The sequence below is a fragment of the Homarus americanus genome, unplaced genomic scaffold, assembly GCF_018991925.1.
Source record: "Homarus americanus isolate GMGI-L3 unplaced genomic scaffold, GMGI_Hamer_2.0 scaffold39618, whole genome shotgun sequence".
Taxonomy (NCBI): Eukaryota; Metazoa; Arthropoda; class Malacostraca; order Decapoda; family Nephropidae; genus Homarus; species Homarus americanus.
Window position 1 is genome coordinate 188,357 of NW_024716984.1, and position 25,435 is coordinate 213,791.

Consider the following 25,435-nt stretch of genomic DNA (forward strand, 5'->3'; position numbering starts at 1 on the left):
TCTGCTACCTGGGGTCCCGGGGGACAGCCTAGCCTAGTGGGTGCCGCCTCGACCATCCCGCGCTGCCAACACTACCACAACACTCCCCTGTTCTCACCTCACTGTCTCCATTCCATCACTGATTAACGAAAATTTATGTAAATCTACAACAGCTATACAATTCTGGTGAACTTACTCAAGAAGATGCATCAAGTAAGGAAAAATTACCATAAACGGCAGTGTGCCATGGTGGAGGGATATTTATACCTAAAAAGTGCGAAAGAGCATTATGGTACGGTAGTATCTGCCGAGTTTACAATAGCATTATTTAATAGCTTTAGAGATGTAGATAGAGGGCGAGAGGCTGGGTAAGACGATCGGGGGTTTAGAGTGGTATAAATGAGGTGAAGGAGTCGGGGTAGTGTAGTGGACCCGTCCCTTGTGTGTCTTCCCTGGGTGACTCTCCTACCCCCCCTCCTTCCCTCTCTCCATCTTCCCTGCCTCTCCCCATCACCTTCCTCCCCCTCGTCCAGGTAATTACGCCCGCGGGGGTGACCTCTCTCTACTTTACTTTCTCCCAAGGGGACTAAATCGCCATCTCGAGGCACCTCAACGCCTGCTAGGCTGGCCCACCATACGACACACCAACCTTATCCCGCCAAGTTATTTCTCTCTTGACAAAATCCATCACCAAGACAACAGAGTGAGCTAATTATTACCAGTTTCTTAAATTCCGATTACTGTGTTAGATTAAGTGAGGTTAAATAAGGTTAACTTAGGTGAGCTTGTGTCCTGCACCGAGTGTCTTGGTCGACAGTTAACGCCTCTTTGCCTCCTCTTAACAGGTATTTAGTCCTTTGTTGTGTCTCTTCAAAAACCTCGCCAAAACAGTTAGACTCAAATGGTGGGAGATTTTGTTATAATATAACGAATCTGGTGTTATTCATTAACATACGGTTCTCTCTCTCTCGTGACTGGTTACATACCTACACCTTAAGTATACTGTACAGAAGGTGTAGTGGAGTGAGAGTGCGCGTGGCTCAGCGTCGGCGCCTCCAGCAGCAGCAGCGGCGGCGGCCACACACCTGTCGCCAAGGGGATGTTGAGCCAGGTCGCTTCCTGTCGTCCGCTGTCGTCCTCGCTCCATTGTCCTGATCACTGGCTTTTCCATTTTCCTTCAGGTTTAAGCTGTGCCAATCAGCAATGTTATTAACACTCACAGGCTGGAGGAGTCTTATTGCCCGTCCACGAGTACCGCTTGTAGTCTCTCAAACTCTCGCTCACTGGCCTTCTTAAACTCAGGAAAGACAATTGAGGTTATAAGGTAAAATACCACCACTATTAATACTTTAAATCAGATGTAGATGTTCTGTATAACACTATTACTTATGAAACAAAATACCTTACAAGTTTGTGGCGGTTATTCTTCGACGTTAGTTTGAAGACATTATTATTCCTAAATAACCTCCATCAACAGACCAGTAATATAAATAATTAACAGCAGATATAAACGACTTAATTAGAAAATGACATAAGTATATATGAAATAAAATACAGGAGAGATTTTAGAGACGCGTCGCTGTGAAGACATCAATTAGTGTAAGTAGTGATCCAGGAAGCCTGGCTACTCGACACCGCCTCCTGCCTTCACTCACTACCTCCCGCCCTCACTCACTACCTCTCGCCCTCACTCACTACCTCCTACACTCCCTTCCTCACTACCTCCCACACTCCTTCACCAGCCCCATACTACCTCTCACATTCTCCACTACCTCTCACATTCTCCACTACCTCCCACATTCTCCACTACCTCCCATCCTCATTCACAACCTCCCACACTCCTTCGCCACCCTCTCACCACCTCCCGCTCTCTCTCTCACCAACAGGAAGCAATAAACACGACAAAATTATATTTTAAAACACATGTTTCATCCATTAACGTTTAGAAAGCGACGTAAACATGTGCTTCCCTCCGTGCGTAAGTTACTGGGATGAGAGGGGAATATCGATTTTTGCGGCGATGATTTGCATATTCACATCAGGTCGCCCGGGGAGAGCTGGATATGCTTGTGAGAGGATGCGCTAGCTGTGTGGGGTATGAGTAAGTTGTGAGGGTGAGTATTAGTGAGGAAATGAGTGAGCAGTTGATATTAATGAACAGGTTGTAAGGGTTTGTTTCGAGGTGTTGGGCAAGACGTGATTGAGATGAGTAAGTTACGATGATTAATATTGTGAGGGGTTGAATGCATTGCAAGGGAGTGTCATGAGACTAATGTTCTAAAAGGATTAGTAAGCAGTGAGGCCGAGTATCATGAAGATGTGAGTAAGCAGTTGAGGGTCGAGAAAGCAGTGAGGGCGAGTATTATGAGGGATGAGTAAGCAGTGAAGGAGGGAGTGAGGGCATGTTGACATAGTACCAGCGTCGGAATGATCGCTGGTGACGTCCACATCCCTGGGTCGCCTCCCCCGCCACTTCCGTCTTACCACACATCTCCGGTATCCTGTGTCTTCTTCAGGCACGTCCAGAGGGCCCCGCGTGCCTCCTACATGACACTGAAACTTCAACACCAGGCCAACGGAAGCCTCAGCACCTCCCTGTGGGTCATCAGGCCAGGTGGTGAGGAACGTTCATGTTATTGGCCAAGTTGAGAGCCATGCCAAGAGGAGGGCAGACTGCTGCCCAGCAGGCCATGTGGGGATCACAGGATATGAGACAAAGCGAAGCCCTACTCCAGCAGCCTTTGTTTCCAGATGACTATCGATGCGCAGTAGAACATGATCCTGGCACCGACCACCTCCTCCTTCTCTCTCTCACTCCTCTTTGTTGACAGAGGCGAAGACTTGCTTTGTGCTCTGGAATTAGTTAAGGGTTGGTTTATTGTTCTGATATATTAAGAGTGTGGAGGGCAGGAAGGTGTCACGAAGGTGCGTTGTGCCACGTGTGTATGTCCGGCCAGGCAGGTGAGCACCAACGGCCGCGCCCTGTTCTCGCCCGCTGACTTGACTTGGATGCTTTTCAAGATATCTTCCCAGCTGCCTTCGCTTGTCCTGCCATAAATGTTAACGACATTCACATTTTTTTGCATTGTGTATCAAAATATAACATATTTTGAATATATGGTATTAAGTAAATGCATATATCTTTAAAAGTCCATGTAAAATAATGACACAGTATTTGCGAGTGATATCATAAAGTTGTATAAATTCGACATCAGCCACCCTAACGTGTTTCATAGATTAAGAAAAACACATCTTGTTCATCTAGCTTATGTTTGGTGTTGACTGTATATTTTGTTAACTCCACGAAGGAAAGATTTAAGAGTGTATTCAAAGACCACGGGTTTGGGTGAAGTCATCTGGGTGGTAGTGAGAGTAGCCGGGGCGGGCGAGTATCCCTCTCATGCCCGCAGGCCAGGACGCGTCCCCCTCCCCCCTCCCGCGCGCCTCGGGAAGCCATACGCTCTTCCTTAACCTTCGATCATCTCCACATTTTTCGTTCACTGTGTTAAACGTTAAACAGCATAAGCATCTACTAGTTCCTTCTAGAACGATTATTGACATGATATACGTGATACTCGAGTTAAGTCAAATATATAATGTGGTTATATGGTTATAGTGTGAGGGTGTTGGGCGGGTGTTTGGGGGTGTGAAGTGTGGTGATTGTGGGCGGTGTGGGTTGGTTGGTGGGCGGGCAGGACCAGTGCCATGCGTGGCTGCGTGTGCCACCCGCCGCCCTCACTCACACCACGATCACCACTTCTCCTGCAAACACCTCCCTGGTCAGTTCCTTCCAACACATCCTTCAAGTTCAGTTTACTAAGTGTAGTTGTGGTGTATGAGTGTCGGTGTGTACAGGGTGTGGTGGGCGGCAACACCTAGTGACTGTAGGGTGTGGTGAACGTTGCTGTGGTAGACATTATTGGAACCTAGACTTTTGTTTGTGGACACCGGGACCACCACAGCGTCTCAGGTAATTGTGGTTGGGTTTAAATTAATAGACAGAGGTGACTTGTCTGTTTTGTCTCACACAGTTGTAGGAATGAGTGTCGTGAATAGTGTGAAGACTTAGTGACATTAGTAAGAACGAGGAGGAGGCAGTTAGAGGTGTCAGTTCCAGTGACTCGCCATCACCAACAGTTCCAGGTGATTGTTGCCACAGCCGCTGGAAACAAGGACTTAAAACTTAACCACAGTTTTACCGGCGGTTGAGCCAAGGACACCGCCTCAACGAACTATGTAATGAACGACTGGTGTGTGGTAGTAACAGTTGATGTAAAAATTAGTATGAGATTGTTTTATTTAAAGAAGAATGAAGATTTTATTAAGGTGATGTTGGTGCCGTGTGAGGGCCAGGTGGTGGCGGGGGTTGTGGTGGCGTGACTCAGGACATGCTACAAGAAACACTTTGTAAGGTGATGGTGGTGGGTGCCTGCCTGGTGGAGGGCCAGTTGAGAATTATATTGTGGCACAAAAAATACAAATTTGGCGGTAAAGGTTGACCCTGGGCTGATGGTGGTGTGAGTCAGGGCTGGTCACCACAACACAACACCTTTGTTCTATCCTGGATGAGGTGTTTATTAGGTTGTCTGGAAATACTAAACACATCAAACTGTGTGGCTGACAGAGGCTTTCTTGAGTGGTGTGTCTGTGAGTGATTACAAGGTGTTGTGCTACCTGTTGATTATGGCTGTAAGATGCTCACCTGTGTGTGACTATAGTAACACTATCACAGGGACTCACCATTAAGTGTTCAGCTCTATTTTGATGGGTGGATTCTGCAGAAAACCCTTCAGTCTGGTCTAAATTTTGGCAAGGTCTTGTGACTCCCATTTATGATGACATGTACTGTGTTTTGTGTATATTAACGGGAGTGTGAAGTTTACCAAAGGCACCAAATAATTCAGTACATTTGGGAGTTTATTTTTAGAACATTTATTTCATGGATAATTTAGTTTGGACTTTCAATAACACACCTTGATTAGTATTACCTGTCTTAGGTTGAATGGGTTGGGATTTGAAACAGGAATGGCAGGTACAGTATCTCATGTAGTGGCAAGATAGTTTACATAACAGAAGTAAATGCAGTCAAGTAATCTTTAAAACAATCACCAACTTATTTCATGATTTAGCAGGAATGGACCACTGAGCACTAAATTTAAGGTTAGGTTTGGGCGGAAGTATTCAGGGTCTTCTTGTGGCTATGTCAGACATGCAGTATTGTACAGTATACCTCAGTGATGATTTTTTAGAATCTACTCGGAGCAATCTTACTGCTGTGATGTCTGGAAGTTGCTCCTGTGTCATCTGTCCTTGGGTGAATAGACAAAACTTGTTGCTGAACTACATTTGATTTATAGCATGAGTGATACCTCACACTGCATAGTGTTGCCAAACTTTATCCTGTAAATTGCATAACCAGACAGAAGTGAAGTTTGATGATTCTTGTTCATTTGGTGAAGGTGTCAAGGCTACAGCATACTTAACCTTTCCTCAGTTTGGCAAATTATTTTTTTCTCTGGTTTAACATAGGATCCATTAGCTGGAATTATAGCACATTCACATAACTAATTCTTTATTTTATGAACAAAAACTAGAACTGGTGTTAGTGGTGTGCATGTTTTGAAATACAGTACAGTACCCTGTAGTAGATTTTAACTAGGAGTGACCACTACTGAGCGCCACGTCTAATGTTGTGCATTATTATTATTATTATTGTTATTTATTTTTTATTTTTTGTAATTTTATCGGCTTGCTAACCGTTTGGACGGTTAGTCTATCCAGTGTTAGTACAGGAGGAAACCTGACTCTGGAAAACCTGTGATGTTTGGTAGTGAGGGTCACACTGGATAACACCCTTCTGACGTGTGTCTGGGCCAAGCAGGATATGAACCCTTGACATGGTGGTGGTGAAATACGTGCATTACTGCTGTACCACCAACACTTGCTTTGGTTAAAGCATGATTTTGTTTTATACAATACATAGGCTTACTGGTAGCAACTTCTTTAGTACTGTGCTGGTCATCATCTTATGAGAGCTAATGTCTTTCCAGAAAATTCTCAGTTTTTGGTGTTAGTTAAGGTTTTGTCAATACTTTTGTGCTTTATATTTGATGGCAAACCTTTCAGTATTCATCTGGGATCATCAGGTGCTGTTGATCATGTCATGAATGGTGTTACACTTGTTTAGAAATGTGGAGGTGTACAGTAATTGGGTCTTCTGCCAGTCCTCTTCAGTGTAGTGTTAGGTTAATGATTTTGTGAACTGTAGATTGTGTTAAATGGTTTTGTCAACTTGTACAAGGTGAAGGAAGCCTTCATGTCAATTATTGCTTATCATCTTCAGTTCAGAGCTGGTCTGACAAGAGCTGTGCAGGCAAAAACTGGACTATACTGTACTTCTGACAGATAGTGTACAGTGATGTGGTCTGAATTCTCTCTAATGGATTTGTAAGACTGAAATTGTCTGGAACTGACCTTATACTGTACAATACTGGAAATAATAACTTCGTCTCATGCAGTTTATATATATATATATATATATATATATATATATATATATATATATATATATATATATATATATATATATATATGTATGTATGTATACACACACACACACATATACATACAGCTACGACCTACGACCACTTGGACATACGACTGCCTCAGTCGTACCAAAATTTTGTCAAATTATGTATTTTCGAGTCCCAACGTCAGTGATTGCGCTGTGTACTGACAAAATTTTCGTTTGTAATTCACTTTAAAATGGCTGGCAAGTTTAAAAGTGGGAGTTTTGTGGTGCTGAGAAGAAAAAGAGACCCATTTAAAGATTTTCTATGTATTATTTAAGCATTTTCGACTTACGACCATTTCGACTTACAACCTGGATTTGGGTCCCTAACCCCGTCGTAAGTCGGGGTGCAGCTGTATATATAAAAGCGATAATATAATTTTTTACATTCATAAATTTTGAAGCGTAATCCCGAAAGGAAGTTCCTTGCTATTGTCATCCTGGAATCTGAATTCATGTTCAGATATAATTTGCACTAAAAGTACTGTAGGTGTGTAAACTCATGCGTTCACCCATTATGAGGTTCTGTTGGTACAACGGTAATGTAGTTGCCTCTCACTACTGCGTCTTGGGTGTGATTCACCTTTGTGTTGTTGACTGAAATTATCTTTTAGCATTCATGTTTTTGAATTATTAATTGTGAACTGAAAATGCTATATTTATTAAAGGCAATCTATTTTTATTACAGATTATGTGGTGAGGGTTGAGGAAAGATGGATCCTGGGCAACAGTTTTGCTTGCGTTGGAATAATTACCAATCAACACTACAACATGTGTTTTACAAGTTATGGATGGCTGGAACGTTTGTGGATGTTAGCCTGGTAGTAGAAGGTCGAAGGTTGGACTGTCATAAAGTGGTGCTGTCGGCATGTTCGTCATACTTCGAACACATCCTGCGGGATCACAGCAGCCATCCGCATCCTTTAATTCTGCTGCACGATCTACCCTACGCGGCTGTGGAGGCTCTTGTCATGTTTATGTACAGGGGAGAGGTTAATGTGACACAGGAACAGCTGGCAGCTCTTCTAAAAGTTGCAGAAACACTCAGGGTAAAGGGGCTGGCAGATTCAGCAGCCATCAGCAGCTTCACCAAACGTCAGCTGCTGGAACGGTGCATCCCTCTCCTGGAACACGCCCCTTGTAATATCCAAGTGCCTAACACATTACCTGTACCCAACACACTGGGGGCAATAACAGTGCCAACCACAGCTATTGTCCAGCCCAGAATGACGACCAGTAGAGGTGGTCTAAACACTGGAAGAATAGGTTCAGGAATGGTGAAGCATCTACCTACCACCAAGAAGGTGGAGGGAAGCAACACGAGTCCCGGTCCGCAGAGGAAACGACCCAGACACGACGACCACGCGACCTCCATGCCACTGACACCTCCCGCCTCCCTAAACGACACTCCGCCAAATGACACATCTCAACCCTCACCCGCAGTCACAACCATACCACCAGAGGTAAGGACGAGACACAGAGAACACCTGGCTCTGTCATCCTCAATCTGTTCCCACCTGAGAGTGAGATATATGTTGACAAACCTCATAAGCTAACATGATTTATTCTTAAGTCTCAAGAATCCATCAAAAGTATCAACATCACTCATTAAGCTGATAACTTTGTCATTAGTTCTACCTTCTCTCGTGTTTTTATTGCTTACCGAGTTAACGTAAAAGACACTTGCCTGATGGTAATGTTTCATTGCAGACATTTAAACAAGAAGCTGCTGATGAAACAGACGGAGAGCTTCAGATAGATGAGTCCGCTGGCCAGTCACCCGTGAACTCTGCAGAATGTGATTCAAATTCTATAGGTACTGTATTGTTGTTGTTATAGTTCGTGTTGTTCTATTTATAGTGCAGTAATTATGTGTTTCCAGTCACCTGTTAATTTGACAAATACACAAGCAGACCTCTTCATCCTGGACAAGATACGTTCCTGAGGGCTCCATAAGTGATTTTTTAACCCGTTTTAAGAGGTCGTTGTAACATGGGGCCTGTAGAGACGTGTTCCTGGCAGTGTGAGTTATTATCCTCCAGATGCTACCGGAAAGGACAGCTGCCTTAGTTGATAGTAATGGCTCTGTAGATGTAGCTGTGACATTTTATACATAAAATGAAGAACATGAATAAAACATGCAACTAAATTTAACCTACATTCACCAGTCAATTTTGTTGAGGTATTTTAACCCCTTGAGTATGATGACAACCCCTTGAGTATGATGGCAATCCCTTGAGTATGATGATAACCCCTTGAGTATGATGGCAACCCCTTGAGTATGATGGCAACCCCTTGAGGAAGATAGCAACCCCTTGAGTACGATGGCAATCCCATGAGTACGATGGCAACCCCTTGAGTATGGTGCTCTTAACCCTTTGAGTTGCAAGATGACACTGTACTCAATGAGTCATACTTATTGAGCTAATTCATTGTACTCAAAGGATGAAGATATATAAAGAAACATAATTAATACACTCAAAGCGCTAAGTCACTGCTCTCAATGGGGTTAATGGTAGACTAAGCTAAGCCAAGTGACCAGTCCACATCTGGCTGACTCACCTGCCTCAAGACTTCTTTATCACAACTATACTAATGACTTTCCTGGTCACTTTGGCTACTTTACCAACACTCACTCACAGGCCATTGTTTATGTACGATGGGTCTAAAATTTTGGCTTAAAACGTGCAGAAGAACGCAAAGACAACTGGCAAGAGTTAGTGGGCCGAGCGTATTTATTTCACGAGCGCTTATTTGCATTAAAGGATATAAAAAAGATGGCAGCAGACGTGTTCATGGGTTTTTTAGATGGCAGCAGACGTGTTCATGGGTTCTTTTAGATGGCAGCAGACGTGTTCATGGGTTCTTTTAGATGGCAGCAGACGTGTTCATGGGTTCTTTTAGATGGCAGCAGACGTGTTCATGGGTTCTTTTAGATGGCAGCAGACGTGTTCATGGGTTTTTTAGATGGCAGCAGACGTGTTCATAGATTCTTTAACGTCTGATGCAATTTTTTTCATACCCATAAGGAGGAAATACATTAGACGAGTCTCCGTTATATGAGGTCGTGTTGTGTATTGTTGTGTAGAGGTGACAGAGACGACATGGGTTCTTTTAGATGGCAGCAGACGTGTTCATGGGTTCTTTTAGATGGCAGCAGACGTGTTCATGGGTTTTTTAGATGGCAGCAGACGTGTTCATAGATTCTTTAACGTCTGATGCAATTTTTTTCATACCCATAAGGAGGAAATACATTAGACGAGTCTCCGTTATATGAGGTCGTGTTGTGTATTGTTGTGTAGAGGTGACAGAGACGACACTTCTCTTTAACGTGGATGGAACATACAGTACAGGAGGATCAGTAACATTGAGGTCAACAACTGGGTGGGTACACGAGGTTGACAGACACCAGGAAAAAACAGCATGTATAGTTTTAAATAAGACAAGGTAAGAGATATTTATTTTCTTCAGTATGACAACAACTCAGACCAGACATCAATAATCTTACTTGGAAGCATCAGTGTGTGTGTCTCATAATGAACAAATGCACTCAATAATTTTCAGTTGTGCAAATTTGAAATATTATATTTATTCTTTGTTTCACTTCCACACCCACATTAATTTTTTAACCTGGATGTCTTACAAGAGGTGAGGTTGTACATGAACTGAATTTGGAAGAGGCCATTGAGTGTTCTTCCTCTCCTCCCTCACATGATAACTCTCTTTGAATTGACTATTGATGGAGCCCAGCTGTGGTACTGAGCGTCACAGGAGAGGTTACAGGCTTCCCATGATGATCGTCTCGGTACAGGGATCACCTGAAAAATACCCTCCCTAGCTTATTTCACCTGAAGATTAACCACCCTAATGCTAACCTAACTCAACCTCATCCCCCCAAATAGTGTTAGGGTGGGTAATGTTCAGGTGAAATAAGCTGGTATAAAGATTTTAAAAGTGAACCCAATGTATACAGTGGTAATGAAATAAACAGTAGTACTTGATGTCACAGTCGTCTGATAGTGGCCATCAATAATTGCCAGAAGTGGATGTGATGTTAGTAGTCTCAGTGGACAACACAATGAATCTCAACCACCAGCCAGAACTTATGATGACTCACTTGTTGTGGATATATATATATATATATATATATATATATATATATATATATATATATATATATATATATATATATATATATATATATATATATATATATATATATATATATATATATATATATATATAATATATATACAGTTAACCCTCACTTTGCGCGGTTAATGTAACCCGGAGGGTACCGCGGAAAGTGAGGAACGCGTAAAGTGAATAACATAACATATGGGATTAATTGAAATGGAGTCCGGGCCGATCCCCAAACTCCACTTTTTGACGACACACAACTATGTTGTAGTAAAAATTTTATCTTAACTTTATGATGGTATGAAAAAACAAGTAATATAGAAGAGGTTAGGTTAGGAAAGATAAAGGTTAACATAGGAAAAATAAAGGTAAGGTTAGAAAACTAAAAATTAGGTGTAACTTACGGTAGTAGAAGAGATGGGTCGGCATACGGGGATGGAGGCTGGTTCCGAGGCAGAGGGCAGATTACTGGCCCTCAGGTGAATCACCATTACTAGGTGAATCACCATCACTGTCACTTACAGTTGTCAGGGCTTCCCTGACAAATCCCTCAAAGTCATCTTCACTGCACTATCACTGGCTTGGGCTGGCTGTGGTGGGTTGCGGGCGAAGAAATCTGTTATGCTTTGCTGACGGCTGGCGTTGATGTTGTCGTGATACACCTTGATGTACGGCTCCATAGCCTGCACCAGCCGGGTATGGAAGACTTCATAGCGGTCATCGTCATTGTCGCGGGAAAGGAAGGACTTCATCTTCTCTGCACACTCCATGGCACCCTTAATATCACTATGACTTAAATTGTGTTCTTCGGAGACTGACGCACCTTCTTCCTCCTCTTCACTGACGTGTTCTTCTTCCAACATCTCGTCGGCAGTCACTTCAGGATCTCTGATCACCTCCAGGATGTCGTCGTTGGTGGTCTCGGAGAAGCCTGGAACTGTAACAGTCTGCGCAGCTTCTCTGGCAAGGTCCACTACTACTGCAACATTCTGAACCTCACCAGTCACAGATTGACTCCTCCTCTCACCTGGTATTCCATGCAACACATGTCTCCATGCGTGACGAATTGTAGCAATAGACAGCTGATCCCATGACTCCACCAAGAAGTCCACAGCTTTCTTGATGTTAAATACTCTCCAGAATTGTTTGAAGAGTATTTTTTGCTGTTCTAACTGTTGATCCTCATCTTCTTCGCTCTTGCTATCGGTGGTGGTGTCACTCAGGTTACGCAACTCTTCCCTGGTGTTGGTGTAGTCGTTCAGGAGCTGGAATTTTTTTGTTGAGAATGCAGCTTTCACATTGCAAATCAACTCCTGGTCCATGGGCTGGATTAAAGACGTAGTGTTGGGAGGAAGGAAGACCACTTTTACGTTGGGGTGACGATCTAACAGTAGGGGCGAGTGTCCTGGTGCGTTGTCCAGCAGCAACAAAATATTAAATGGGACATTCTGTCGCTCACAGAATTTCTTTACATCGGGAACAAAACAGTCATCAAACCAGGAGAGGGACAGTGTAGAGAACATCCATGCCTTACGTGCGGTCAGCCAGTGGACATTTAGCTTGGTCATGTCCATGCTCTTGTAGGCGTGCGGCTTGCGGGCTGTGTGGATCACCGATAACTTGAGCTTACAGGTACCGGAGGCATTGGTGGTAAACAGGACGGTGATGCGTTCCTTCTGCATTTTCCGGCCCCGAATCCTGCTGGCATTTTTCACAACGAAGGACTTGGAAGGTAGTTTTTTCCAGAAAAGACCAGATTCGTCCATGTTAAACACCTGGTCGTCACTGTACTGTCCTTCCTCCATAATCTCACGTAAAAACGGAGGAAATTCCCGAGCCGCAGCACGATCAGCACTCGCTTCTTCACCACCAATGTTTATATTGGTGATCTTGTTCCGGATCTTAAACCTCTGTAACCACCCAGAGGAAGCATTAAAGGGTTTGGGCTCTGAAGTTCCCATCTTTCGTGCCACTGCCATGTACAGTTCACGTGCGTAGTCCTTAACAGAGCGCGTGTCGACCGCCATGTTCCGTCGCGCCTGACGCACCAAGTACCTCACAAGTAATTTTTCTGTCTTGAGAAGCACCTGGTTGTGAAAATACTTGATCATAGAAGCACCTGTAGACTTTGTGATCTTCATGTGCTCCTTTATCTTGGCTGAATCCTTCTTTATAGTCCGGATCGTAGATTCGTTCACGCCATGCTGGCGCGCCAAATCAACCTGCCTTGTTCCTTTCTCCAACTCTTGGATGATGCTATACTTCACCTCGTAGCTTAAGGAACGTCGTGTCTTCTTTGGTTTAGTGCCGCTGGGTCCAGGTAAGGAAAGGTTTCTCTCTGGGGGTGGTGGTCCGGCGGAAGCCATTTTACGGAACAATGGATGCGCGTTTACACGGAGTGGCCTTGAGGGATGAAACTGCCGCGGCTAGGTCAAGCGTCGTCTTTCCTCCCTCCCTCCCTCCCCCGGGTGGACACGTCATAATACTTTAAGCCAATTACAGCTAGCAGCAGAGGGGGGTAGGGATGCATGGCCAATCACAGGTCTGATACGTCATATGACGTCAGTGATAACGCAACAAAGACACACACTGCGCAACCTTACTGCGCCGCTTGCCCAAGCGGAGGGAGAGGCAGGCAGGCAGGCGGGCGGGTGGGGCGAATCTAAAAATAGCGTCGCACCGAACACTCTCCGCGTAATGGGGTTCACGTACCGCGTAATGTGAGCACGTGAGGTTCTGGCAAGGCACCGCGTTAACGTGGAAACGCGGAATGCGGGACCGCGTAGATTGAGGGTTAACTGTGTATATATATATACATATATATATATATATATATATATATATATATATATATATATACATATATATATATATATATATATATATATATATATATATATATATATATATATATATATATATATATATATATATATATATATATATATATATATATATATATATATATATATATATATACAGTAAACTGATTTAACATTTAATGCACTGCAGTTGTTTTGTTTCTAGACTTTCTTCACTACTTTAACATGAAACTCTCAGTCATGTCCGGTCTTTTACTCACAGCAAGTGGTGTTACAAAGCTCCTCCTGTAGTTGCTGACCATCCACACACAGTCTTACAAATGACCTTCACTTTGTCTTCTGGACCCTTAACCATTTGGGTCTCTCTCTACTGAATAAAATCACATGGCATTAACCAAATAAAATAATAAAATTGGCATTCCATAGTGAAGAGGTTAAGGCCAAATTCTGCCTCCTGTCTAAGTGCCATTTTAGTGCCTGTGTGTTTCATGTTATTGGGCAACATTGATCACATGGCATACTTCTAATGGCCCCAGCACATGTTAGGATACACATTAAGTGGCTCTCACCTGCTAAAGGTCACAATTCCCTCCTCTAAACTAAATATTTTCTTTATTTTAAAATCTTTGATTTGCCACCAGCTTTATGAGTTTCAGAGTTAAGGTCTTCCAAGAATTTTTCACGGTAGTTCTTGAACTGTGGAATGTTTAGAAGTTGCCCCTGACCCTAAAAGTCATGGTGCATTTCTGTTCAATAATTTTCACCTTTTCCTTTTTGCTTACTTCCATCATCTCACTCATTATCTTGAAGGCTTTTCCAGTATTTAACTTATAGTTTCAAAAGTTGTAACTTAATGAGACAGACGCACAGTTGATTACATCAGTATTGAGGAAAACTTACTTCATTTGTGTTTGTCATAAATATTGGAACACGTTTGGTTGAGTGTGCGCGAATTCCTGTAAAATTTGTAATGGAGACCATTGTTATTGGAAGACTGCTGGGAGATGCTGCTCATAATACAGTTCTCTAATAATTGTTCACTCAAAATAAGTTATATCATGATGGAAGTTTTAGTTATGTCAGTTTGGCTATCTTCATTGTTGAGCTTTTTCAAAGACGTAGATGCTTGTTAACTTAAAGGTTTCTGTCAGGAAGAAAGTTGCGAGGGAGACATGAATCTTGTATTTTATTAACAGGTCCTGAGGGCGAGGCTGAAGGTGAGGGAGAGGAATCTCTTCAGTGTGTGTCACATGATGTACAGTCAAGAATGCAACAAGATATACCGTCCACCATTACATCAGACATCAAGCCCTTTGCACAAGAAGTCCGTGACTCTTCTCAACCCTTTCAGCAAATTCATCAGGCCTCCGTGGATAGTTTATCAACCAAGGAGCGAAGTGGCAGCCTTGGTGGAAAGTCTTGTGAGAGAACATATACACACTTGGACCTTGAGGAAGGCATTGAAGCCGTCCTCTTGGGTCAACTAACCCCGGCCAAAGCCATAGCACAATATCGTATCCCCCGCAGGACTTTCTTCCGGAGGCTTTCCGCCGTACGCAAGAGCCGAGGAATTCCGTCCGCCAAGGAAAATGCCGCCGATCACTTTTTAAATGCCACCACTACGGTCGGCGATGCGACCACTCACTTGATACTCCCCGTTGCCGACTCTGACTCTTATGCCGCCACTTTTAAGATCAAATCAGAAAAGCCGGTCCTGATCGCTCCAAAAGATGGGAAAAAAAGCAAAAAAGGTGATGGGGTGATGGCTCCTAACAACAGCTACATCTCCTTACTCAACTTGGCAGCAACAAATAACTACGATGCTTACCTTAACTACCTTAAGCTCGTCACACAACAGGGCGACAACGCCAATCCAGAGGAGGTTCTCGGGGCATTACGAAAAGGACAGGTAAAGGAAGTAAAGCCGGCCGTGGATGATAACAGAAATGTGTCCGAGGCGGCCCTGGCTCTCGTTGCTCACAACGTGTCGGCAGACTAGCTCCCCCTACACGACAAGTGGATGACTCATCGGTTGATCAAAGTGCGAGGGAAAGAACTTCCTCCTTGGGCTTCAGTTAGAGTCCAGTGCCAACTGCAACTAACCATTCCATTCAACATTCCAGTAGGTTTAAGGCTATTTGTATGTAATGTACTTATATTTAAATGGATGGGGACATAGTTGATATCCTTCAGCCAAAGCAAATCTCCCTGATTTTGATACTGCATATTTTTTATGCTAGATAAACAATCTCAGTATTACCTGCTTTCATCTCAAAATATAAGAAAAATTTATTATTAAGAGTACCAACAATCTATTATGATTCTGGATAAATTTCACACAAAATTAAAGACTATTATATGAAGGCTCTGGCCACTAAAAATCCTTCCCGTAAGGTTAAATGCACAAGATTTATATATTTTTGTCGGTCGGTCTTACATTATGATAATTGGTGGTTTATATAGATATGATAATATCAACCTGATTGAACAAAGTTACATGATATTGCCATTTTAAATGTGGGAGGGTTTAAGCATTCTTTTATTTTATTTATTTTATCAACATTGAAGTCTCAAAAGCTGTGATAACATTTGGTACTTATTACTAATAATCATACTCAGTTTGCACATTTTGGCCTTCTCAAGTTGCTCTCTGCTTCTCTTACCTGTAGCCTACCACTGATGGCTCTCTCCGGACACTTGTTATGGTAGTCAGTATTGTAGGAGTCTACTCTACTTGACTACTCAACTCTATTTGCTTTTCTATTTATTTTTCATTCAAGTGGTGATGGACTTAATGTATATAAGTTTCTTAATGGAAGGCAGTTCTGGTTTACTATCTTCTAATCTTCATAGTAATAATACGATGGCTTGTGTACTTCTTGGGGAGTTTCTGGGTGTCTTTCTTCACTCCGGGTCTGTCAGAGGACTCGCGCTTGGGGTTTTCTATTTAATTATTAAAAAGGTGCTTCCAGACTGGGTTCCAGTCCTTGTTGAACTAAGAACTGTCTTAAAGCTCTTTGTCTTGGTTGTGGGTCTCACCTGTACCTGTAGTTGCTCAGCTATCCTTAGATGTAGACAACTAGTGTAACAGTTAGCATTTTGCAGGCATTGTTGGTCAGTGATTACTGTGTCCTATTGATATTTCACGCTGCTGTCGGTGACGTGTGTGACAGTCGGGTTAGTGCCTCAAATTTTGGGTTAAACTTCTCAGTGTAACTTACCCTCCTGACCACTGTGTGCCTCTATTATATGAGCTGTGTGAAGCTCTTGTTCCTATAGTTAATATTATTAAAGTCATTTTTATGTACTGTAATATCCAAGGTACTGTACTGTACAACACTGCTGGTGTGGCCATTACTTACAGCTCTGACCCAGGGAGTATGACATTGGTTTTGTGACCTAAGAGCTGTGACCCAAGGGCTGTGTCATCGCTCTTGTGACCCACGGGTTGTGTCACAGCTGTGACCCAAGGACTGTGCCACAGCTGTGACCCAAGGACTGTGTCATAGCTGTGACCCAAGGACTGTGTCATAGCTCTGTGCCTCATGGGCTGTGTCATAGCTCTGTGCCTCATGGGCTGTGTCATAGCTCTGTGTCTCATGGGCTGTGCCATAGCTCTGTGTGTCATAGCTCTGTGCCTCATGGGCTGTGTCATAGCTCTGTGTCTCATGGGCTGTGTCATAGCTCTGTGTCTCATGGGCTGTGTCATAGGTCTGTGTCTCATGGGCTGTGTCATAGCTCTGTCTCATGGGCTGTGTCATAGCTCTGTGTCTCATGGGCTGTGTCATAGCTCTGTGCCTCATGGGCTGTGTCATAGTTAGGGGAACTGGCAGCTGTGATCCTATATTTCTTCATTCAAGACAGTGTGATGATGCAACTTGATATGGCTGTGATGAATGCATTCAAAATGCTCCATCTCCTGTTCTTTACATGTATTGCTTAGGAAATTTGACGAGTCATTTTCAAATACTAGTTGTGTAGTTGATAGTACCATCGTGTCTTAAGATAGCCACCTTCTGATAGTTAGCCAGTACTGTACTATCAACCTGTAGGGTGATTGTCACATGAATAATATTAATATCTGGAGAATAATGTCAGTTCTACAATATCACAGCACAATGGCTGCATATGTAACAGATATTAATGTTAGTGTTTTAGATGACCTTTACAGGTTGTTACAACTGGAGAGTAAGAAGTGTTGGCCGTGCAAGTACTGTGGCCAGCAGTTATCCCCTTGCTCATCTATGAGGTCCACTCATTAGGTAACAAAATGGCAGCTTTTTTGAGGAAGTGCAAATAACCTCTCATTTTATGTATTAAAAGAATGGCATTACTAAGTTAAGTTACAGGTTAGCGATCTCATGTATTTACATTTTATGCCTAAGAGTACTGTGTGTTAGTGGCATCTGTCTATTGCTTAGCACTATCTTGGTACTGTACCTGTTAATAGCTGGTGGCCATATGTATTGCTAGTTGTCAGTTGTAATTATTATTTTCTGTGTCATTTTTGGGCTGCCAGCTATGTCTGAAAAAATGCAATGTGTATGTTTTGTGCATGTCTTACAAAGGGGCATTGAAAGTTACTGCAATGATATTTGTTTTTATCTTTATTTTTTATTTATTTTTTTGGTAAGTAATATGTCGTGCAGATGTGAACTTCCTGTGCTAAGTTTGCTGCACTGGTCCCTCTCCTGCCTGCCTGGCCGGGATAGTCTTACCCAGAAAACGTGAACCTTTGCTTTGTGTCTGCAAGCGTCAGTATCTCGTGTCATTAAATTAGGAATTAATATGTATTATATTTTGCTTTGTTGCTCTCAGTTGAAAATATTATGATCTGATGTGTACTGTACTTAGAAGATCTGATGAAAACTGTGATAAGAGGTATAGCTTTTCTACGCTTCAACACATTCCATGTTATCCTTTGGGAGAAACAAAATGCACCATTCCACACACCCTGTGATAATACTGTGTCTTGTATTGTATCTGGCATATCCCTACAATTACTATTAGTCTCCTCCCCGAGTCTGACCACTGCAGCAGTCAACAGGTCGGGGGAATTAAGAAGAAAAATATTCTTGACAAAAAATCTATAAGTATATATTTAAATGTATAAGTAGAATTCCCTTGATTTTACACTCCAGATATTGTAAGGCTGTGACAGTGATCAACAGGGGACAAAATGTATGATGTAAAGTTCTCTAAAATATTTTGCCAGAGATGAAGTACTTCCATGTGTCACAGGGAGGATCTGTAGACTCCTAATCTATTGGATCTCTTGTATTTTTCTACAAGTTTCTGAATAAGATTTTTCATTAAAATATTTCACTTTTTTATTTACCCTAATATCACAGAGTAAAGTATTATAAGGATGTTATTAACCCCCATATGAATGGGTCTTTTCTGTGCTGATTAATATCTGGTATTGACCAAATATTAAAAGTGGCATCCATGTTGTGAAGGGGTTAATGTGAAACGATGAGATCATTTTCAATATACTGAAGTATAAAAATAGAAACGCTGTACTGTAGTGTTGTGTTTGATTGTGACTGAAAGGTGAACTCTGCAATATGTTCCAAGTCTACTTTTATTATGGGACTAATTTTATTGTTGAAATTTAGTCCTGGTTTTAAACAGACGGTAAATACTAAAGTCAAAGAACTGTTGGCGTGCCTGGTGAGCTTGAGGTATGTGGTCCACCTCTTAGGTTATAATCCGTAGTGAAAATTAAACCGGTAAAGATGAAGGGAAATGTTGGATGCTGTTGGGATTGGTATCACTGCTATGACTTGCTGTCCAAAGTTCACAGTTACTAATTTAAAACCTGAAAAGCCTTAGATATGTGGCAGAACTGTACCTTGAAGTGACAAGTTTTTTTATATGTATACACAGATGACCTGAAGAAAGGTTCAGTATATTTTTATCGTGGGGTTGTCAAACTAATTTGTTTCCTAAACCGTATCTAGTAGTAGTCTAATGTGCTCATCCTTTCGATATTGGTCACATCTACAGCTCTTATGTGAGGAAGTACTAAGACCTCATGACAGTAACACCAGATGTCATGGCTCTATGCTGCTCAAGACAGCTACACAACAGATGTTTTGTGGATTTATAGCACAACTTACCAGAGCAGGTGGCCATATCTCCAAAGGTGTAAAAGAATTGGACAAACATTGGACAGGGCAATATTGTCCTCCAGAGTACTACAAAGGTAAACGGATTAATCTAGTAATTCTACAATAAAATTAGAAAGAATTTTCCAGGTTTTATGAAGTTGTGATTAACAAAATAAGTACTATTTATAATACAGGGGTACTTAATAATAATGTAATAACCGTACAGTATAAGCATTATGACAAGGATTCCCAGATGGAATTTTGAAACTATATTATGCAGCTGTGTACATAAATTAAGGAAACAAATGTAATCTTATAACACATCATACATCACTAATTTACTGGAAGGGAAACTATGCTGTTTCAAAATAATTAATTTATGGATTGTATCTTAAATGTGTTGACGTCTCTTTAGTAGTTTGGAGTTCTCAAATGCAGTTATGGAACTAAGATGAAATGTAAACATCATGCAAGCAACTGTTGTCTGAGACTCAGAATATGTAACATTTACTGTCCATTGTTCAATTTTAATGTACCTATATTTACATGCCATACCTGGAAATGCCTCTGCAGCACAATTTTAATGAGACTTTGGAAATCTGAACTGATCTTGTGCGTGGTGTTGACTCCTAGCTATTCTGATAGACGGGGAGAACACCAGATCAAAGGGATCAGGGTGAGAGGTACCTACAGGCTGGCTGCCTCTATGGTCACCGGCTGCCACGGTATCTTTATTATCTTGCCCAGAGCGGCGTATCAGACCACGGTGGCCGCCGGGGACGATGCCAACGTTAGGAGCCAAAGAACGTGGAAATTTCACTGTGGGAGACTGAGCTTGGAAACGACTGTTGGAGGGCAGCGACTCCAGCGCCTGCAGCAGAAGGATCAGTTCGTCGTCGTCGTTACTGTCGTGTTTGGGAGTGATGTAGTTTTTGGAGGCTCTGTCTAGTCCTTGTAGGCGTTGAGGTCTGGAGTTTCCATGTTCCAGGTTATCCTCACCTAGAAAACTTGCTAATTTGATTAACTCTGCCAACTCTTGCTGATCAGCTCTCCGTGCTGAAAATGGTTTGACGCCCAAGCCCCCAGGAAGCTGATTTCCCAGACCATTGTTAAGCTGCCCACTAAGCCTGCCCAACCCATTGAGTTCACCTGTGGCACCTAAAAGTCCTTGTCCTCTGAGACCTTGTTGCTGGATGCCAGGATATCCTTGCCCCAGGTCTTGTAACTGAGCTTCTGGAAATCCAAGACCCCGTATCTGGCTGCCTGAAAATCCTTGGCCAAGGCCCTGCAACTGGGAAGCTGTAAGTCCTTGTCTTCTCAGACCTTGTAGTTGTGTGTCTGGGAATCCCTGCCTCGCCAGGGTTTGTAGAAGAGGCTGTTGCAATCCTTGTGCTCCTCCTAGGCCCTGTACCCCACCAGCAAAGGGCTGCTGTAGGCGCGAAAGAAGGGGGTTCTGTCCCAACAATGTCAGCTGTTGGAGGGGGTTTTGGCCTGACAATGCCAGCTGTTGGAGGGGGTATTGGCCTGAAAATGCCAGCTGTTGGAGGGGGTTTTGACCCGATAATGCCAGCTGTTGGAGGGGGTATTGTCCTGACAATGCCAGCTGTTGGAGGGGGTTTTGGCCTGAAAATGCCAGCTGTTGGAGGGGGTTTTGACCCGATAATTCCAGCTGTTGGAGGGGGTTCTGTCCCGACAATGCCAGCTGTTGGAAAGGGTTTTGACCTGATAATGCCAGCTGTTGGAGGGAGTTTTGACCCGATAATGCCAGCTGTTGGAGTGGTGAGACTAGTAGACCCAGAGCTGGATCAGCAAAGCCTTGTCGGGACTCCAAGGTAGAATCTCTTGCCGTTTCCTGGGTTGACATCTGTTGGCATAAAATTAATATAATACAGTACTGTGTTTAACAATGCTGTTTAGTTTGATTAGCATGTGTGTGTGTGTGTGAATATTAGGCTTACTTACTAAAAACCCCTCGAGCCAAAATATTACAACTACAACAGTATTTTAGCACTAAGCATTTGGTTATTCGTCTCTTGGTACAGGTATCTGGACTTACCTCTGACTTGTAGTAGTCATCAACGTTGGATCTCCAAAATTTCTAACCATCTTCTGTGGTTAAAATACAGTAGTCAGATATGAACGAGTTACCTGATATACAATAATGTTGTGTCCAAGAAATAGACAAAACTGCTTCAGTGAGGGGCTGGTCGTATATCTGACAACATTTTATAATGAAATGAACTTGAAAAACTTTCTCACGTGGAATAACATTGCCAGTTAAGTCAGTCAGTCAATAAGGACGAGTGTTGGTGACCAACGAAGTGTACATTTGTTTTTTACTTCATAATATGCACTGTATATAAATGTTAATTCTGTTAAATTGGCATGGATAGCTTCCATTGAGTTTTTTAAGCAAGTACAGTACACGCCTGAACTTCGTTTTCTGCGTCTTTATATATACTGTACACATCAATATACAGTATACATATGTTATAACAGTATGATCAGTTTCAAGTATTGTATATCGATACAGCTTCTCAGGACCTTTTTGTACTTAATAACAAGAGCTTCTGGACAGCATCAATCACCTGGGCCAACCAACACCACATAGTACTGTAGTGGATACTCTTCCCTACCGTTGCTGTTGTCATTTTCAGAGATTGTAAAAATTCCTGATCTATTTTTTTAGAAACTTGGTCACGTGCTCCATTTAATAATAGCCTGGCTGATGAGCGCCCGATAATCCTTGCACACAACTTACACACTTTGACTGGGTGGAGTAGGCTGGTAATGGTGGGTGAGATGTCAGCCTTCAGGTAGACCATCATCTGTCAGTCAACAAATGGCGGCCAACTAGACTAGTTAAGCTGCATCAACTGAACCGTGGTAATTGTCCAACACCAAACGAAGGTCACAAGGTCAGCAGTGTGGCAGCAGACATAAAAATTTAAGTCGAAATGTAAACACTAATATAATTTACCGAGTTACGCAAATGGCTGCCTGGAAGATGGAAAAATAGTGTTTGGGAGTCCAGGGGAGTGGTACCTAACGCACATTATTACTAGTATTTATCATTACACATTCTTGATGTCCAGTACCAAAGCCTACAGGGACTGTCAGTTGGTTGAAAATGTTCAAAGGAGGGCCACCAGACTGGTGCCTGCACTTCGGCATCTCAACTACCCTGAGAGATTGGAGCGCCTGAACTTGCCTAGCTTATACTACCTAACTGAGGCGTATAAGCATCTCAAGGGGCACTACTCAGTCGAGTGTCCTTACTTGGAGCTGGCGGACGCTCGCCCCACAAGGGGTCACAGCTCTAGATTGAAGAAGCCGCAAGTCCAAAAACTGAGGGTAAACTTTTTCGGAGTGAGGGTTGTAAACTCTTGGAACAATCTGCCAGTGAGTGTTGTGACGACACCGAGTGTGAGCTCTTTCAAGACAAGACTTGACCAACACTGGAGCAGGTTCAGGTACATTCAGGAGCCGGTGCGTGCCCAGTACTTGCCAATAGTGCTTAACAGAGACGTGACCGATCGCCTAAGAGGCTAACGAGCCGATCAGTGGTGAAGAGGATAAAAGAAAAGTAAAAACATCACGAGTGGTTTGTTTCTGCTAAAATCAGACAGACTTCAGTGAGGGTTTTTGTCAATTCGCTGAAGCCAGATGCTGTAGTCTCCCATATTTGTTTTCTTCCACAAATTTAAAACCTTTCTGTTGATCCTTTGCCTGGTGGCTTATTATTATTGGCATAGAAAATGCTTTAGTAAAAACCCTGAAGAAAATAAACCCTAAAATACCTTAATATAAGGATAAAATACTGTTATTTGTTCCTGCTTTAATCTTTCTCTTCTTCTAATTTACTTTTAAACCCTTCTAAAATCTGGACAGCTTACTGACACTCACTGTCAAAAGTAAAAGAAAAAAGAGGCGGGTGTGGCCAGTTGTCAGTGTACTTTACCTGCTGAGCGGTGATGGCTGTGACGCCAAGTACCACAAATACGGCGGCCCTCATCCTGGACCCTCGTGCCTCACCACTCTGTTGACGTATTAACGAGGGTGTGATGGAGCTGACGACGGGGAAGACACTGGGAAGGAAGCTAAGAGCCAACATCATCACCACCGCCCCCAAAGACCCAGCTCGGCCTTACCATCGGCCACTTTCACAACCTGTCCATGTCTTCCACTCCCGGCCATTGTTAACGTTTCCCGTTATGGTCTGACTCCTACAGGTATTTACTTACATTCACTTTATCATAACCGTGGCATATTTATTCAAAGAAAGAAGGTATTTATCTATCTTTATACATACCTGTTATCTCGTCCCTTATCCCATTTAAATTTACGGTTGATCAAGGGAAACAAATTCGAGGTAGGGAGACTGGGAGAGGAATGGGACCCAGTTGAACGCCTTTAAGTTTTCAAGAAAGAAAGTGTTTTTCTCTCTGTTTGACTGTTTATTACAGTATTTTCCCTTCGCCCCCCGGATTTTCTTGCAAAGTTGAATATAAATGTATGCAACAACCTCGACGCAAGGAAGAAGCCTGAGTACAGTAATGGCGCCTTTCTTTTTTATTTTATTTTTGCATATTGTATGTTATATGCTGTAATCATTGTTAGCTAAAGCGAGATGGAAGTAAATGATGAAAGTAGAGCAGAATAAATTACACAAACTAAGATCAAAATAAAGTACAGGTACTGTAGTTTGTATTTTCTTACTAGTCCGTTGTGTAATTAGTCATTTATGTTTTTTTCTAGTCAACCATGTGATAAATTAATTATCATTTGTTTAATAAGTTCAGGATTTGTCTTTCTAAATTATGTTCTGTCATTTACTTGTTATTTTTTTTAGGGCCACATTGAGAATTAGTATGTACTTGCAGTACTTTATGATAAGTCATTTTTAATCATGTTCAGTTTTATTGTGCATGTGAAGAATTCCTTATAAAATCACCCATCAAAATTTATCTAGTTAGGTTACGATGTTATGATAAGTTAGGTTACATTAGATAACGGTGTGATAGGTTATGATAGGTTACCGTATGTTAGTCTAGGTTAGGTCAGATCTCAGTTAGGTCATAGTGCCAGTAACACTGCCATCGTTGTCATAGCTTAAGGAGTAGAGTGGGTGTGGGTCATGGGGTGAACAACAAGAGAAAGTGAGAATACTGAACTAAGTTAAGTGTTTTGTGGTGATAATGATCTGTGGCGTGGAACCACAATGAACTTCCCCAGTGAGGTAATATATGCCATTGTGCCGTGTTGGTGCCACCTTTTTATCAAGATTTCTATCAAGTGTGGCACTATTGCAGGTAAACATAAGGGAAATACGTCAAGGGCAGAATATAGGAAGGTGAGGTAGAGAACCTCTCAAGTGACTGTAGGGGTCTAACGTAACATTAATTAACCAGCGCTTAACTAATCTAGACTAACCCCAGTTAACCTAATGTAATCTTTATTAACATAAGCTAATGTAACATTTTCTATCTTTAATTAACCCAACCTTAGCTAAATTAACCAGAGTTGGTGGGGTTTTGTTACATTTATTGTTATTTTGTTGATAAAACTGTTAACTACAGCAATACAGTATTGTTGTTGGTATTGTGACCATTTAACTTATAACACTGTCAGGTGTTTGTGACGGCGGCAGCTTTGTTACGGGTAATATTCTTATACAAAGCTTTGAGATTGTGCACTCATACTAAACTTGTCGATGGACTTTACGTTATATTTTGCATCATGGCGACCTGTGGTATAATGGTCAGCATGTTCGCCTCGCAAGCAGGCGGACCCGGGTTCGATTTCCGGGC

At 42.3% G+C, this 25,435-nt stretch overlaps 2 protein-coding genes across 5 annotated transcripts in view; one reads left to right on the top strand and one right to left on the bottom strand.

Annotated features, from left to right (window-relative positions):
• LOC121858771 (broad-complex core protein isoforms 1/2/3/4/5-like) overlaps positions 1–18,832 on the top strand; it is a 34,150-nt gene extending 15,318 nt beyond the window's left edge. For 2 of the 4 annotated variants that reach the window (XM_042355400.1, XM_042355401.1), the window contains exons 2-4: positions 7,239–8,013; positions 8,261–8,366; positions 14,709–18,832. In XM_042355400.1, the coding sequence (XP_042211334.1) occupies positions 7,264–8,013; positions 8,261–8,366; positions 14,709–15,511 (1,659 nt within the window). In that variant the 5' untranslated portion in view covers positions 7,239–7,263 and the 3' untranslated portion in view covers positions 15,512–18,832. The other 2 variants (XM_042355399.1, XM_042355398.1) reach the window with 2 other exon arrangements.
• A 929-nt stretch (positions 18,833–19,761) lies between these two features.
• On the bottom strand, positions 19,762–23,758 carry LOC121858773. The gene is made up of 2 exons (XM_042355402.1): positions 23,587–23,758; positions 19,762–21,489 (listed from the first exon to the last, which is right to left on the bottom strand). The coding sequence occupies exons 1-2, from the start codon at positions 23,740–23,742 to the stop codon at positions 20,206–20,208; spliced, it is 1,440 nt and encodes a 479-aa protein (XP_042211336.1). The 5' UTR covers positions 23,743–23,758; the 3' UTR covers positions 19,762–20,205.
• Between the last annotated feature and the right edge of the window lie 1,677 nt (positions 23,759–25,435).